The sequence below is a fragment of the Nematolebias whitei genome, chromosome 16, assembly GCF_014905685.2.
Source record: "Nematolebias whitei isolate Nwh7 chromosome 16, NemWhi1, whole genome shotgun sequence".
Classification (NCBI taxonomy): Eukaryota; Metazoa; Chordata; class Actinopteri; order Cyprinodontiformes; family Rivulidae; genus Nematolebias; species Nematolebias whitei.
The window spans coordinates 8,576,390-8,594,376 of NC_056513.1; the positions used below are offsets into that span (position 1 = coordinate 8,576,390).

At 40.4% G+C, this 17,987-nt stretch overlaps 1 protein-coding gene across 1 annotated transcript in view; it reads left to right on the top strand.

The window, feature by feature from the left end:
- sorcs3 (sortilin related VPS10 domain containing receptor 3) overlaps window positions 1-17,591 on the top strand; it is a 313,538-nt gene extending 295,947 nt beyond the window's left edge. Inside the window, exons 21-27 of the mRNA XM_037689623.1 lie at window positions 330-453; window positions 1,877-1,989; window positions 11,380-11,511; window positions 11,600-11,699; window positions 14,753-14,858; window positions 15,610-15,770; window positions 17,333-17,591. Of these exons, the coding sequence (XP_037545551.1) occupies window positions 330-453; window positions 1,877-1,989; window positions 11,380-11,511; window positions 11,600-11,699; window positions 14,753-14,858; window positions 15,610-15,770; window positions 17,333-17,391 (795 nt within the window). The 3' untranslated portion in view covers window positions 17,392-17,591. The remainder of the gene's footprint in view (window positions 1-329; window positions 454-1,876; window positions 1,990-11,379; window positions 11,512-11,599; window positions 11,700-14,752; window positions 14,859-15,609; window positions 15,771-17,332) is intronic.
- Window positions 17,592-17,987: the final 396 nt, after the last annotated feature.

The window sequence follows — 17,987 nt, forward strand, 5'->3', positions numbered from 1 at the left end:
AAAAGTTTCTGACTTGTTCAAAATTCAGTGCATGGAATTCATTTCCCATGTGAGGCAGTTAAAGAAAAGTTTTACGCACGATTTGGAACAGATTTTGAAATGCTCAGTTGCTTCCTGTCCAAAGATTTACAGGTTAACTTATAAACTGCCCTATAAAACACAAATGTCTCAACGTTTCAAACTATCAGCTTTGACACAAGTGCACACAGATTTCCGTTACCTGTTTACCGGCCTCAGCTGGGCTCTTTCCATCTGAATGATGTAGAACAGAACTACTGGGCCACAAGCAAAAGAAGGTGATGTTATATCTTTGACATTTGTGCCTGCAGCCAGTGATAACTCTGGATGGGAGCATCGCGCACACCTTCACGATTGAGGGAATGCACACCATCACCGTCCAAGTGTCTGCAGGCAACACCATCCTACAGGACACCAAGACCATCGCCGTCAAAGGTCAGCGTTCACTTTTTGCATTGAACTTAACAGTAGTTTAAAATTCCTGAGAAGTCAAGGTCAAGAGCTTCAGATCTTTTTGCAAGGTGTTCCCAGGAAACAGGAGCAGAGTAAGAGAAGGGCTTTTTGCCAAATTCAATCTGCAGTGATGGAACGCTGCAGGTAATGATGTCTTGGGAGGGCACGCTCTTGCTGCACTGCTGATGTGATATGTAGGAGATGTATGAATGCAGCATACCAAAAAGTGATTTAAAGATGAAAATGTACCAGCGAGAGTCTGGTTGAAGTTAATGATGACCAGTTAACCAATGAATACTGGGTGCAGTGATGGGTACAGTAATTAAAGCCAGTTATGAATCTTAACACACCATGATAGACAGCATCCAACATCTGCAAGGTTCTTGTAGGAACATTCATGTAAATAATGTCACCATAGTCAATGGACGGAAGGAAAGTAGCAGATACAAAGTGTTTCCTAGCATTCAGAGTTAGACGGGATCTATTTCTGAAAATGAAGGACAGTTTTACTTTCAGTTTTTTTTACCACGTTTTCAACATAAGGCTTAAAGAGAGATGTGCATCGACCAAAATTCCCAAAGTATTTGTAGGATTCGACAAACTCAATAGGAACACCATTTGTAGATAGGATAGGAGGAAGGACTGATGGTACTGGCTTCCTGTTTGAAAACAACATCCCTTTGGTTTCATCAACATTTATCACAAGTTTGCGAAGAAATAAATCTGACTGGATGATGTCGAATGCAGACTGTAAAAGCTGGAAAACCTTAGCAACTGTTTTAGCTCGACAATAAACAACTGTGTCGTCATCGTAGAAATGTATAAGGATGCATCAGCAGGAATGATCTGACCTACATTATTTATGTAGATTGTGAAGAGACTGGGACCTAAGACTGAGTCTTGTGGTACACCATTGTTGACAGTTAAATAGCTTGAAGAAGTACCATTATGTTGAACACATTGCATCCAATCTGAGAGGTAATTAGAAAACCAACTGATAGTATGGTAATGTCTCAATGAGACTAACCTGTATAAATAAGGGTTCAATGGAAAAACAAAGTAGAATTGATGACATTCCAGTTAGAAATTTTAAAGAATGTGTTTTTATTCGACATGAGCAGGTCCAGCACCAAGTATCTGTTTAATGCAAGGATTTATTACCGCTGGGAAGATTGGTGTGAAGCTGTGACATTTTCTAATTATCAAGTGCGTTTTGAACATTTCGCCAATGGAAAGTGTGTGTGTGTGTGTGTGGGTGTGTAGGGAAGAATGAGATAACCTCTTCTTTTGTAACTACCTGCAAACTCAACTGGAGTGAAATGACAATTGGCACATTTCCCTGAGAATAATGGCCTCAGACCAGTTTGAATTAATGGCTGATTCTCCCTCTGATTCTCCTCCGCAGAGTTCTTCAAATCTCTACTTTTATCTTTCTCCCCTAATCTGGACGAGTTCAACCCCGACATCCCCGAGTGGAGGCAGGACGTTGGGAGAGTAATTAAGAAGGCTCTGCTCCAAGTGAGTGATTTTCATTTTGTCTTTCTTCTTGCCTCCATCCGTCTCCGCCTTCCTGTCCGTCCGTCTCTCTGTCTCAGCTTGCTCTTTTACAATTATCTCCCGTGCCCTCTGTCTGCCCAACACTCCAAGCTCACTGATGCGCCACGAGAACGCCCTGGGGCCACCCTGCGCGTCTTCATCAGACAGGTGTGAAGACTCCTCTGCTTTCCTTCACCCCCAGGATGGCTTCATGATGGCGCTGGTTCCTTACTTTCAAAAGTCTCCGATAAAATAATCTCAAAACTTTGTGCACTGGGGTTTTGGTGGAGACCTAAGAGTAACGATACCTGTCACGGTGTCTAATGCGAGTGCGCTCGCTCGATCGTAGGAGGGGTTGAAGTGCTCCGAGTGTGTGTGGGGGAAGCTCGCCTATCATCGTTAAGTGCTACTCATCTTCCCATTCACAGCTCATGAATACCTCGCTGAATTTGATGGCCATCTTGGCGGCATATTGAGCACAGCAGCTGCAGGTGGAGGCTTTGGGAGAAGTATTTTATGACGATAGAGGGGGATCTCACGAGCAACCTCGATAACCCCAAACTCCAACTTGTGCTTTTGAGTCAATTGTTTTAGTTTTTTCCTGTGCTCTGAAATTTAAATATGAGGTAAAATCAAGATGACTTTGTCACCTCTTAAATAACTATACTCTTTCTACAAATGTAATAGAATATTTTCTAAATACATTAAAAGAAACCCTGTATTAAATGTAAAACTTTTAGGCTGGGACAATAAAACATACAGTACAAGTTGAGCTCCTGATGCAAAAACACTGAAGTCCACCTTAACTATTTATCAATTCATATTCAGTTTCAGTTTCACTTCCAGAATTGCACCGCTCGGGACGGCTGCATGTTGGAGTAGTTCTGTTACATTCATTCTGAGTTATTGCTTTTGAAAATTTAATTCCTCTTTTCTGGATGTAAATCGCTTTTTCGGATGATTATTTCCTCTCGTATCAGATGCTGTGCAGCTGGAAGGATTTTTACTGAAATTTTACTTTTGGGCATTTGTTATGATGCGTAACCATGGCAACAAGGCATTTTTTTTAACAACTAGGAGCAGCTGTTTAACATCTCAAAAGCTCAAATACCTCAACTACAGCCCCAAATCTCAAATGAGTTGAAAAGGAGGTGCCGTGGATGAATTCTTGTCAACTTTCATTCAACCTTTATTTAGACAGGTAAATCCCATTGAGCCTCGAGGACTCATTTACAAGAGAGACCTGACTAACTTGGCGGCGGTGCTCACCTGACCACCGAGGTCATGGAGCTGGTGAGAAGCTCTGCTTGTGAAAACGGGGAGGACCGGGATCATCTCCTGACACTTTCAGCTGTCGGTCAATGGTGACGAGGAGCTCAGAAGACTGCTGGGAGGAGTGACCATCGCTCAGGGAGGAATTCTGCCCAGCATTCAGGCAGTCTGCTGCCCAGGAGGACTGAGAGGCCCACTGGATCTGACGGCAAGCTGGATCCAGGTGGACGGATCAGTATCTGTGGCCAGATTCTTCAACTTCACTACAGGAGACCCTTCCTGCCCACAGCTATCAGCATCTATAACAACTCTTGAATGAAACCACGATGATGAGCTACGACACTTTATTTCCCTTTGGGCTTAATAAAGTATTTTTGAATTTTAATTTATTTCTCAGATTTGACAAAAAACACAAAAATACATTAAAATGTAACTTAATTGTTAAAAGCATGCATCAACATGTAGCAGCAAAATGTCAACGTTTTCAAAAACCTGCATAAAATGTCCTCAAAGACAAAAATGGGTAATCTGGTCCTGTTTTGATCTCTGCAGCTCAGACTTCACCGCAGAAACATTATTTCAAGTTTAAAACCATCACAAAATGTTGCACTTTACAAGGCTGAACAGGCTTTTTGAGATCTTTAACAGATTTTACACAATGACAGGTTTTTATGATATTTTAGATGTTTTACCAGCAAATGTTAAACCTAGAGTGATGATGTCACACCTTAAAGGAATCTAAACCTTCAAAATAAACTCTTCCTAACTCTAAAATCTCAAACTTCTCATACAGTGTATACATCTAAATGTTCATGTTCTGTCATTGCAGATTATTTTCAAAAGAAGCCCCAAACTCTTGTTGGGCTTTAGAGAAGAAAGGTGATTGATGTTGACATTTCAGAGAGTAAATGTAGTTTTTAACCTCCAACGTTCCTTCAGAATTAAATATAATTAAATAAAAATAAACTATTAAAACTGTCATTGTCAATATTTTAAATGCACTTAATCTAAATAATAGCTGCACTTCAACAATGTTCAGTCTTGATGGTTTCTTTTTTTTTGTTGTTGCTGAGACGTTCCATCCTTTATCCAAAGGACTTCTTCAGTCTTAGGAGCCACCAAACAAAATGGATTCCCACCAACGGCATACTCCAGAGTGGGAAAAAACAGTTTGCTGGTGCTAAGATGGCCTCTCCCCCATCAACTCTTCTGTTTATTTCCACTATGGAGTATGCTATTTGTGAGAATCAGTTTGTTGATGGCTCCTCAGATTGAAGAAGTCCTTTGGATGAAGGGCGAAACGTCTCAACTCATTGAACGTTGTTGGATTTTTACCTGGATTATTGAGCATGAAATTTGGTGAATAGCTTAACTTCTTTTCTGTTTTTTTTTTTCGTATTTTATGGCACATTTTCTTCTGAACTCTTAATTTTTAAATCTATTTTTCTGCATTTTTTCCCTTCTTTTATTGAAATTATATCCAAATATGGTACTGAGAAGATTTTACTTTGTTCCCATTCTACATATTTTTTTGGGGAAAATAACTCTTCTAAGGATTAGAAGCTACATTTTAAAACGAGTTGCACAAACAGATGAGAACGCTCACACTGATTATTTCTAAATGATGGAGTTTTAGACGTTGATGTTGCATTTTGTGCTCAAAATGATAAATAAATGGCTGAAAAATGTGGCAATTTGATTCAAATGTCCACGAGATTGTGAAAACAAAACCTGCAGGAATATTTTCAAACCGATATTTTGCAGCTGCATGAGAATTTTGGTTTCACTAATCAGTGGAGCTTGTTAAAATGAGCCGGCAGCGGAAGAACTCACAGCATGGAGCATAAAAACATCGTGGCAGAACAATCCACACTGTACCCTGACAGACCTCCTCCTTTACATTACCGCTCCCACCTACACTTGACTGCTGTGACTGTGTTCAAAGCACAAATGTCTGTCTTCTCTGTTGTGTCGCCGCGCAGGTATCTCATTAAGAAAGGGAAATGTGAGCAGGAATAAGAAATAGCTGCAGTTTAATAAGCAGCGCTTCGTTGTTCATTTGCCGAGTTATTTTGGAGTTGCACAGAGTTTCAGTGCAGCAAGAAGCTCCACGTTCAACGGCTCTGCTTCTGATTAAAACACTCAGAGTTCCAAAACAAGCTGCAATCAACGGCTTTCTAAATAAAATTAAATAAAATAAAACAGTCATAATTATATTGTGTTGTCACCTTTATTTTATTTGGTAATATTCATAACTCTTCCATTAAAGGTCGGTAATTATCTTAAAAACGGTGATGGTAAAATGGCTGCAGTTCTGATTTGATGCAATATAAAACATTATCATTAAAATTTTGTTGTGGAGTAAATAAAAACAGATTTTTAGTTTATAAAAGTGTTGTTGACTAAAAGGATTTTCAGAGTTCTCCTGTACGGCTCAGAATATCATGAATCCAGGAGTACCCGCAGAAACCAGACCACTGCAGAAGCTGGTTTTCCTGCAGAAACCAGTTCTAAATAAAGGGACCAGGCTTACTTACAGAGACCAGGTCTATCTGCAAAGACCAGGTCTATTTACAGAACCCAGACCTACTTGCAGTCTTGACCTGCTCATGACAGAAAACTTTGGAAAATTAACATTGAAGTTCATGCTCAGTAATCCAGGTATGAACCCAACAATGTTCAACCAGGTCATCTGGATGGTTTCTTTTGTTGATGAGGCGTTTCATCCTTCATCCAAAGGACTTATTCAGTCTGAGGAGCCCACCAAACCAAACTGAATCCCACAAACAGCTCACTGCCAGAGTGGGAAAAGACAGTTTGCTGGTGATAAGATGGCCTCCAGTGCCAGCCCTCTGCCCTGTCAACTCCCCCAAGGCAGACCATGCCTAAGTGGTTCAAAACACCAAAGTTTATGCTCATTAATCCAGGTATAAAACCAATAATGTTCAGTCAGTTTGAAACACTTATAAAGCAAAGATTAGACAAGAACAACCCCCATACAGTCGGACGCCTTCAGACACGTTTCAGGAAGAATGAGACACGTTGGCACCAGAAACTCAACATGATTTGACATTTTTGATGTCAGAATGTCCATAAAGGCTTGGAGAAAGAACAGAAACATCACGACGGGAAGGAAGGGATCTTAAACAAACTGGTGTTGATAAAATATTTCTTTCTGATTCATGTTTTCAAAGAAAAATAGAAGCCCCTTTTTTAATCTGTCTTTTCCATTCTTCCATGAATTGTTTTTAGGTTTGCACAGATTAAAGTCTGACGTTCCGTAGAGATTCCAGCTTAAAGTGACAAAGCAGACAAAAACACAAGAGGAGAATGGGTTGTTTTTATATATTACGCCGGTGGCTGAACTGTCGCTTTGGTTTGTTTTCATCCTCTGACAATATCCTGTCACAGTTTGATATCAGGTGCTCTGTATCTGTGAAAAGGCTGAATATCTGCGTAGATGAGTGCAGCTGACATCCAGCCCCGATGTCGTCCAAGTGTTGACAGGAGGCGCTTGATTTTTCCTCCGTTTTGTTGTGCTACAGAACTTCTGTTTCAGTCAGAGGCTTGACCCCGGCTGATAACTCTCCAGCACAGTAAACAACTCCCCAACTGAGAGGGAGTGGAAACTCACAATTAAAGTCCAGGTCCATTTACTGGAGGAGTGTCTGTGTGAAGCACAGGCACTGAGTCTTTTAGGTCGTGACTTTGGTCTCCTCACCTGGGCTCGTTTCAGTGAAGCGGCCGCTCCTGATCACATGCTTGGTAATGGTGTTTTTTATTATTCCACTGTGCCCATCTTCTGCTGACTCCCTCACAAATCCCCTCAACATTTCTCTCATTTCAAGCTCACACAGTTAACAGTGATGGTACTCCCCCACAGCCTAATGCAACCAATCAAGCTAACACATTTTGACTGCTGCAGCCTTAAAGCAACTGAATACCATGAGGAAATAGTATATATATATATATATATATATATATATATATATATATATAACAAGCACCCTGCATATATTGGACACTGCCTATCGCGGTGTGCTAAGATTCATAACTGGCTGTGATTATCGTACCCACCACTGCACCCTGTATTCACTGATTAACTGGTCATCATTAACTTCATGCAGACTCTCTCACTGGTACATTTTCATCTTTAAATCACTTCTTGGTCTGCTGCCTTCATACATCTCCTCCTACATGTCTCTGCGTGAGTGCAGCTACAGCGTGCGCTCTCAGGACATTATTACCTGCAGTGTTCCCTCAGTGAGGACTGAACTTGGTAAAAGGGCCTTCTACTCCGCTCCTGTTTCCTGGAATATCTTGCAAAAAGATTTGAAGCTCTCAACGTTGACTTCTCTAAGTGGCTTCAAACATCTGCTAAGTTCCTGGGAAAAACCAACGCAGACATCTTCCTGTTTTTAGTTTTCCACATCGCCTTATAATCAAGCTTTTTTTTGTTACTTTTTTAAATACCATTTTATTTTCACTTGTTAGTCTCAATTTGTATGCATCCTTTTGATTGTCTATTGTTGTCTTGTTGTCATCACTCTTTGTTAAAACCAGGTCGCTCTTGTAAATGAGGCCACAAGACTCAATGGGAGTAACTTGTATAAATAAAGGTTGAATAAATTTACAGAGCTGGCCTAGCAAGCGCCAACAGGTCCTTGTAGGGTCAAGGGAAAGGAAACACAGTTAGGCAAAACAATAAAATATAGAAGTCAATAACAAACAAGGAAACCACAATTTACATTAACAACAGTTCATTGTCAAAGTTAAAAGACATTACTAAAAAAGAAAACCTGTGCAAGTGAATGTCTTTTAAATGATTTTTAAAACTAGAAACTGAGACAAGTGAGATCTGACCCAACGTTTTGCTGACTTTCTGGTATATTCCCTAACAGTCTGATATGGGAACTGAAGGTGCTGAGAAGAATAATTCTAAAATTATTAAGAGTGGTTCTAGAATTGCGCCGCTCAACATGGCTGCATGTTGGAATAGCTGTTACTTTCATTCTGGGATATTGCTTTTGAAAACTTTGTTTCCTCTTTTTTTCTGGATGTAAATGACTTTGTTTGGATGATTACTTCCTCTGGTATTGGATGCTGTACAGCTGGAAAGATTTTATCTGAAACCTTTTTATCTTTGGACATTTGTTATGAAGCGTAACCATGACAACAATGTAGTTTTTACAACCGGAAACAGCTGAATAACACCTGAAAGCTCAAATATTACCTCAAATACAGCCCCAAATCCCAAATGAAGTTGAAAAGGAGGCGCCGTGGATGCATCTGCGTCTACCTGGCAGAGGTGCTTGAGTGACTGACTGCTGAGATCCTAGAGCTGGCAGGAAATGTGGCTCATGACACCGACACCTACAGTTGGCTTTCTGCAATGATGAGGAGCTCAACAAGCTGCTGAGAGGAGTGGCCATCGCTCAAGGAGGTGTTCTGCCCAACATTCAGGTGATCCTGCTGCCCAGAAGGGCCAAGAAGCCCACTGGGTTTGGGTGGACCCATCGGCATCTGTAGCCAGTTTCTTCAGATCCGCTGTGGGATGAACTGCCGCAGATCCTTCCTGCCCACAGCCATCAGCATATATAACGACTCTTAATGAAACCAGGATGATGAGCTACAACAACGTTTAATTTTCCTTTGGGATTAGTTAAGAATTTTGAATTGAATTGAATTAAAGAAATGACCAACAGCATCATCCTTTTACTGGAGGCCATTTACATCAGCAGAAGAAGAAAACAGAGCAAAATGTTTAAAGATGGACCCACCCATTTCATGAACTACCCTGCCCCCTTCCCTCAGGCAGGAGGTTGTTCAGCTTCAAATCCTGGACAGCAAGGATGAGGAACAGCTTCTCCCCTGGGGTTTGGACCTCATGAGTCTCTGTTAGCTGTCCACTGGACTGGTTTTCAGTAACACTGAAAACTGTTTTATTTGGGGCGTGTGGTGGCGCAAAGGTTAGACAGACATGATTTCATTTACTGAACAATTAAATAACAAGAATAAATGGTATTTACATAGCAAAACATGCCCACATTAGATAACCACAGTTAGAAAGTAGTTCAAATCTGTGACGTGTGTTAATGCACTTTCACAAATCAGCCAGAGTTTATGGGGCCAGACATATTACCTAGATAAAAGGTCTTAGTTATCACACTTTTAAAGAGCAACTCTTTAATAGAAACAAAGTATTGCACCATAAAACTAAACGTGTCTTTCCTGCAGTAAGTAACCTTGTCTTCACCGAGGCTTCATCGCTCTTCTTCCTCATCATTCTCCCCTGATTCCTGTGTCTAGCTTTGAATTTGTGAGGTATCACAAAGGGAGCTCTCCAGACGAGCCCACCATATGTTTAAACTAATGACTGATTGCTCCGAGTGTAAACACGGTTCAAGGGTATTGATTTTTTTTTCGGGAGCTATTGCCTCTTTTGTCATTGGATTCACTTCATCACTCCCTTCACCACTTCTTTTCTCATTGCGAGACGTGCCCATGGCTATCATTTGTCCACTACTTTGGTGCTCCAATAGTGATTTCTGTGCAGGATAATTGATGTACTTTACCCGTATGGGCTCTATTATCCACCCAAGCCATAGAGAAAACATAAAAACATGGCAGGCTGTATATTAAGAGTGATTGTTGACAAAGTTCAGCCTTCCCTTGCTGGTATAAACTTGTTAAAAGCTAGAGGCTTCACACTGTTCTGGAAATAAACGCAGAAACCATGATTTCCTGATTTGTTTCAACGGTTTATTAGAAAGCTGCCTCTGAAACGCTGCTGGATTTTTCTTAAATGAACAAGTTTATATACGTTGCCATTGTATTGCTTTACATTCCTGTACGTCAATTCAGTCACCTACAAAACAAAAATAATGACCCCAAGATTGAAACAGGAAATGTTTGTGTTCTGTCCATGTGATGAAGAGAAGCCTTTAAATTATTTCCAGGATATATGTTTACTGTTCGTTTATGTGAGGCGTAGAGATGAAGGTCATGGAGGTTCTGTTTCCTTTCAGTTGCACGTTCTTTTCATGTGGCATTACATCTCTTTGAGTCTATTCGTATGGTGGTGATGTCTGCTCAAAACATTAAAGTTCCAGTGAACGGTGTTCATGTCCGAGATCAGCCAGGGCTGTGTTTCCAGTATACATTCAACCTCAATGATTTTTTTTTAAAACAGAAATTTGTTGCTCAGGTTTGAATTTTGTGGATTTTCTCTGATTCCACGCAGGATCAAATATACGCATACACTCCACACTAATGTTTGATTCAATGTTCACAGCACGATGCTACCACCACTGTGCTCTACAGTCAGCACAACAATTTTAGGTTTGAAAGCCTCACTGAATACTCCAAATATACTTATCACTGTCAGACAGCTCAATCTTTGTTTAGTCTTGCCCTAAAATTTTCTTCACAAGACGTTTGGCTGGTCAGTTGAGCTCGAAGGTTTGGATTTTGAAGCAGGAGCTTCTTTCTCGGTCCTCTCAGGTGATTAAAAAGTGGTTTCACTGGACAGAAATATTGGCATCCCAGCAGTTTCCAGTTCACACCAGTCTTGATCCTTAGGGGCTTCTGCACTTTCAGACCAATTGTCCTTGTTAGGAGGATAGATGAGTGTTCATCAGTCCAATGAGTGCTGTCCAACAAACTTCTTTTATGCAAGCAAAAAGAAACTACCAGCTGCAGTCAGCCATGATCGTTGACACGAAGTTAATTCTCTCTCTCTGCCTCTCGCTGCTCTCTGCCACCTGCCAGCTCTCTAGGCCACGCCCGCTTTTCTGCTGCATAACGAGATCCTGACAGTGTGGGCTGAACACAGGTGCAGCAGGTGCTAAATAATTTAAAACAATGTATTTTAAATAAAGATCCCATGTCGATCATGTGGCTCATCCATCAATCAGCCAATTGTGTGTCATGTCCAATCTTATTTTGAAAAACCGCGATAGAGCGAGTCCGCGAAAAGTGACCCGCGAAGTAGCGAGGGACTACTGTACCTCCAAACGTATCCTCAGCTTTTTGCACATTTCATCCTCATTTGTCAGTTTAGTTTTGTTTGTCTAATAAAGTCTTTTTGGGATCCAACAGGTGTCTGATTTCCCAGAGGAGCGGCTTTTGGTGGCCGTGTTTCCAGGAGTTCCAACAGCCGCTGAGCTCTTCTTGCTACCCAACAAGAACCAATCAGAGGACAAGAAAAAGACGGAGGAGGAGCTAGAAAAGGTAGACCTGTACGATCATTTAATAACCATTTAAGTCCGTTCAGAGGTATGGTTCTGTGTGTAAAATGGACCTTGTTGTTGTTCAACAGGCATCCAATGTTATTGTCAGTGCTCTGAACCAGAACTTGGTGGAGTTTGAGCTAAAGCCTGGAGTCCGGGTCATCGTGTACAACACACAGTTAACTCTTGGTAAGAAACACTTTATTTCACAACAGACATTAAGTTGTCAGCGGTAATCTTTTGGCAAATATTAATTCATGTCAGCGTTTGTCAGTAAACAGCACAGCATTAACCGTGTTTTGACAACAAGAATTTTCCTTTGGTTTGGTAATTAAAATTCCTTTCAGCCACCCTCCATCCGAGGCACCAGAACCCAGCGGAGTGTGGGAGGGGCTGGATTTTAAGTGGCGCTCCTCGAGACGAGCCATCTTTTATGCCCGCCATCAAAAGCTGCAACATCTGTTCCATTTCTCATGCAGTCATCCAACCACAAAATGAGTGTTACACTGAGGATAATTATGTTGATTATTTAGTCCTTGAGAAGGAACGGTGTACAATTTGAGGGCAGAGGCAGAATTAGGAATAGTTTAAGAAGTCAGCGACAGCGTTGGCTCGTTAACTGCTTGAAAGCTGGTTAACAGCCCAGACCCAGCAAAGCTCTGTGTTAAATCAGTGCTGATTTATGGAGACGCACCAACTTCAAATGATAAAACATGACTGGAAAACTTGACTTTTGTCTCATCTTAAAGCTCATCAGTTCTCAGAATCGCTTGACTCGTTTCATGAGACACGGGTCCTGACTTGTACGTGGCTCAAAGTGTGAGGTACATGCTCCTTTTGTGGTGTGGCTCTAACGACAGTGGGGATGTACCCATCTGCACCCCCCCCCCCCTTTCAATTCAACCCCCCCTGAGAAAAGGTCTGAAAATGCTAGAGGCTGCACGAGAAAGGTCGCCGGCACGTGCACTTCCATCTCTGAGCTGCAGCTCTCAGGAGAACTCAGGAGAGCTGGAAACGGCATTGTTGTTTTCCCATGAGCAACACCAGAGCGTTACTGCAGCCGTCAACACGAGAAGAGTTTAATGAGATAAACTGTGCACGGTCACGTTCATCTTTTAAAGTGCTGCCTTCTAAAACATAAATGCACGTGCACAAAACCATTTGGAATCCACCTGAAATGTTGCTGTCACGTCCAGAGAAACGATTCACGCTTCTGACGTGTTTTATGTTAAAGATGGAACATCCTGACAACATGTTGGTGTCATGCATTAAGCTGACGTTTGTGTTAATGGAAAGGTTGAAGTCTAATGAACAAAGAAACGTATAGAAATACACTCGTCCTTAAAACAGCAACGCTTTTCCCAGTTCAGACCATATTTCAGCACATTTGACAGACAGACAGCAGATCACTGGAGAGAAGATCAGCAGAAAAATCTTCTCCGCCTGCAAAGCTGTAAAGTGCTGGAGCTCTTTCACACATTCGTCATTATAGAAATAAAAATCTGTTTGTTTATTTTTGTTTGTGTTTCTAGTTTGTATTATTGTAGAACTTACTCCCAAGACTCTAATATCATTATTTTTTCTTGTCTCATCGTCCTGTTAAATCATGAGGAAAATAAAAATGATTAACGTTTTTACATTTATGCTTCTGTATTTTACAGTGTCTTCCATGTTCTTACCAAAACCGTCTTCAGCTTTTTAATCAGTGATGTTTTGTACAGGTCAGCTGGTTAGTTTTCTTTCACCTCACATCTCAGTGCAACAACCCATACTCTTCAGTTTTCAGTCGGGAATCAATCATATCTCATCAGAAACATGTTGTCCTAAAAAACAAGACAAAAAAACAAGCTGTTTTTGTGTTTCTGCTCAGTTTCAGAGTTTAAAACTTTGCAGAACGCTTTCAAAATAAAGCTCGATTAATGGTGATAATTATTTTGAAAAGTAAAAGTCTCAGCTGAGCAGAAGTTTAAAATCCCAGCAGGCAGTCTGAAATTTGATTGATTATAAAAACTTCATTTCACCCTATTTTTATCGTAAAACCAGTATTTTGTAGTTTTTTTTATGAAATACATGTTTAAGTGGTCAAACATTTGAACTTTGATCCTTCTATTTTATAGCTATTACTATTATAGCTATACTATTTTATAGTAAGTAGTTTACAACTATTTATTGTCAAATTTTTATTACATTATTTTAAAGCATCAGTGTAGTTTTGTCCTGCCACAGCAGAGAAACATGTCTTGCTTTTAGCTATTAAATATTATAATTCAACTGTTTCTGTGGTTTTTACCTGCAGCAAATAATTATTTCACATTGGAATTAACTTGATCAAATATAAAGTCCTCTGTACAAATTGTTCTTCATCCTACAAGTATTCTTTAGCGGCCTTCTCGTTACTTACGGGGTACCTCAAGGCTCCGTTTTAGGCCCATTTCTCTTCTTGAATGTGCTTCTCTTGGGATTTATCAAAAAGCAAAAGTGTGCAAAGATGCCAAACATAGACTGAGATAAACTTCCTTAAACCCAACAAAAACAAAGCAGAAAACATTTATTGTAAATAAAAGGAAATTTTGGGTTTACATGTTGTGCAGCTCTTTAATTAATGATCCTTTTTGAAAATGCTTCAGCAATAAGCTTTCATTTGACAAATTTATTTGCACAAGGAATATAGAGTTTAATTATAATAACTTAAACCTGATTTTAATGGTTCAGGTGTGTTTGCAAACTTAACGGACCCCAACAAATCCAAAACCGTTTCATGCCTCATTTTACATTTGAAAGTTTGTTGACAACGATTTTTTATTTTTTTTTTTAAAGCAGATCCTGCAGAGAATCAATAAAAGATTTCCACATCAACACCAGAGTAAAACATCAAAGTGTTTCTGTGGGATTATTCTGCTGGTGCGTGCCAGCGCAGGCACAGTGACGGCGCACCAAAGAGTTGAGTTTGCACATTAAAGAGCATCGAGCCAGCAGACGCTCTGCTCCAGTGCTGCAGTGAAAGTTTACCGCGTGGAATAAAATGGAACTTGTTTTTTTTCCTGCATCCTTTAAACAAAAACATTTTCTTTTTTTATATTTAATGTATACTGACTAAGATTAACACATTCCTTGACCTTATTCAGTATTTGTAGCCAGAGTTGCATTTTTCTTGCCGTCTTTATGCAAATAAAGACAGAAAACATTGAATGAAGCATTTTTTTTTTTTTTTACCAGCTCTGTTTTTGTGACTGCCTCCACAGCTCCTTTGGTGGACTCCAGCCCCAGACACAGCAGCTCTGCCATGCTCATGCTCCTCTCCGTGGTCTTCCTGGGCCTGGCTGTGTTCCTTATCTACAAATTTAAGAGGTTTCCAAACACTTCCACCTGCTGCACCCGATGCATGATCACGTAGCTCCAATGCATGTCTGTTAGTATGCTCTCCATTACTGTTGAACACAGATTAGCAGCATCTGGACCAATCAAGTGCAGCTGAAAGTTCAGCCAAAGGTTCTTCTACTTTCTCGTCATTCCCATGCACGAGGCGCTCGCAGTAATCAGTGATAAAATGCAGAGAAAAACGTCCGTTAAACGGTTTAATATGCAGTGTTTGTGCTTCGGCTCGTATTTGCTGAATAAATTATTCATCCACAAAATGATTCTGTGGAAAACTGCGGGAATCGAAAAAGCTGTCATTAATTATGGATATGTAATTTCTCCCGTCAGTCTGAAGAGATGCATTTTTCACAAAATCATACAGTTGACAAAACAGGGCGATTAATAACCAGAACGAAGGGTAATTGGAATTAAATTGGATTGTGCTCAAATACAAATACACATTAGGTATAAAATATGCAAAGAAAATACACATTTTTGTGGTGATTTTGTAATAAATAAATTAACGAAATGTAATTTTATTTAAGATGATTTTAACCTTGACATGTGCACATTTGCGCCACAAAATAGGGCGACGTTTTGCAAATTAGACGTCAAGTAATAAGTATAAAAGTAAAGCGGCAAAATGAGACGACTCATAAAGACATAAACATATTTAAAACCCAAAGTTTTTACTTTCAGCGTTCTGCGGCTGTTTCGTTTCAACGTCTGTTGTTATTTTCAGGAAAATACCCTGGATCAACATATACGCCGAGGTGAACCAGGAGAAGGAGCAGGAGATGATTGGCTCGGTGGGTCAGGGCGACAGCACGCCCAAAATCACGCTGAGCGAGTTCGCCACGTCCAAAGAACGCCTGGAGAAGGAACTGGACGCCAGAGTGAAGAGTAAGTCCAGGCCGAACCACGTTTACCTGCTGAATCCTCTCAGGCTACAACTCTGCCGGGCGTACAACAACGTCTTAGGGCTGAACGATTTCGGAAAATATTCAAATTGCGATTTTTTTTTTTACATCAATATTGCGATTGTGAATTAATATGAGTTTATTTTCAATACCTTCTCATGTATTTTTCAACGAACACAAGCAATAAATCTGTTTCAATCCCCCGAAAAAAATACGTTTTCAACAACGCTGCTGATCTTATGCTGCTGATTTATTTCATGCTGCTGTTGTTCAGCGTATTATTTTTGTACTATTAGTGCTTAGTGTATTCTTAGTTCAACATATTCCTTAGTTCATATCTTAGATCTTATTACTGTTTTCCTTTTCGATTTATACTTTTGTTGGATGCTACTGGGACCGTGTGTACACAGTTTAATTTCACTGCACCACATGTGGTGCAAATGACAAATAAAGAAACCTTAACCTTAACGTTACTCTATTTCTGCATTTGTGTGTGTAGCTCCGGGATAGCAACTTGGCTAAAGTGTGCACGTGAGGGCATTCTGTACCGCTTATCCAATGGTTTACCAAAGCTGTAAACCCACGTCCGGTCACTAAATTAATGGGCATCATGTCTTTCGCTATGAACTCCATTATTGCTCGAGTTATTTGAATTATGTTCATACGGAGTAACACCTTCAAACAGTTCGGTCAGTGATCCCTGTCGGCTGCTACTTTGCTTACTCGAAGTTGAAACACTCGTCGTTGACACTCCAGCCATGCAACTATCGTAAATGGCTTTGTGGTGTTTTTTTAAGTGTTGCTAAAAATTTGTGGTGTTACCTCGAGTGGTAGCAACAGCACCAAGGCTGGTTCTGCACATGTCGTTGTGCAGCGTCTTCTTTTTTTATAGCCAAAATAATTCCAACAACAGACGCGCTGCCCCTCTTTGGTAACAAACTTTCAGATGTGTCGGCTTCTGTCGAGCCTGACGCCATCGTGCAACTGGTTCAAACGCAGTGCTGACTTCTGCTGCCTCCTTCTCGGCTCCGCTCACTCGCAGGTCACGTAACCAGATCACGTGACCAGTAGAATTGCAGCATTTGCGATTAGAAATTGTAGTTTTATCATATCGCGATATTGTTGCAAATTCAATTAATTGTTCAGCCCTACTACTTTTTATTTTATTCTTTTATTTAAGCCTTTTTCATATATATATATATATTTAACCTTTATTTCTCCTATTCGAATAAGTCAGTTGAAACTTCGATCGCAGTATTAGTTGAGTTTTTTTATTTTATTTTATTTTACACAATTAAAATACAGATCACATATATTAAGATAAAAAATAAAAGAGTCAGAAGTCCAGTGGACTTGTATAAGACCTCCACCCAATTCATATAAATAATACAAATAATACAATCCGAGATGATCATCATGGATCAGTCAGTCTCGTTCATATTTTTATGTTTTGTGCATGACTTTAGAAAAGCTTTAGAAATGAGGATCTGCTGCTGGATAAGAAAGAAACTGAACTTCCCGTGTTCCCGTTTCTTTCCTGCTCAGGAGGAGTGGGAAACGCCTGCGAGAGCACCAGGGAGATTCCAAACTGCACCAGCGTGTGAACGGAGCCGAGCTTCGCCGCGTCCGGGGGCTTCTTCTCCCTTTCTGTTTTGTAATTACCGACGCAGCTGATGTGAATAGTTTTCTAAAAGACCTCATTTCTACGGACTGGCGCGGATGTCTCATCCAGCAGCATCCGCCGCAGCGAATTCACCCGACCACATCTCTGTAGTCACTGAAGAAACTTTAAAGCTGCATTCATTCGCCGAGTGACGAGTTCTGTGAGTTTCCTGAGACGTTTGCTTTGAAAATCATTCCTGCCTACATGTACACTATAATGTCCGAGTCTCCAGCCAAACAGGGAATATTATCCAAATGTATATTATCTTCAGTTCTGTTACATGTAAATATTCTTACTTTCTACATGCTCGTAGTCTCAGTACCATGGCGCCGACATGAGACCCGACAGTATGTTTTTGAAAGTGTAACGAAAAACGAAAAGACAAAGAGAACCATTTTGTTTTGCTGCGGTCCTCGACTTGTGCATGTTCCTACTGAGGTCACGGTTTGTGTGTTGTAGATAAGCAAGTGTTGTAAATAGTTCTTTTTTAAACATCCATCCGTCCTGCCCGGGTTCTGTTCTGCTTCCATCTTCTTG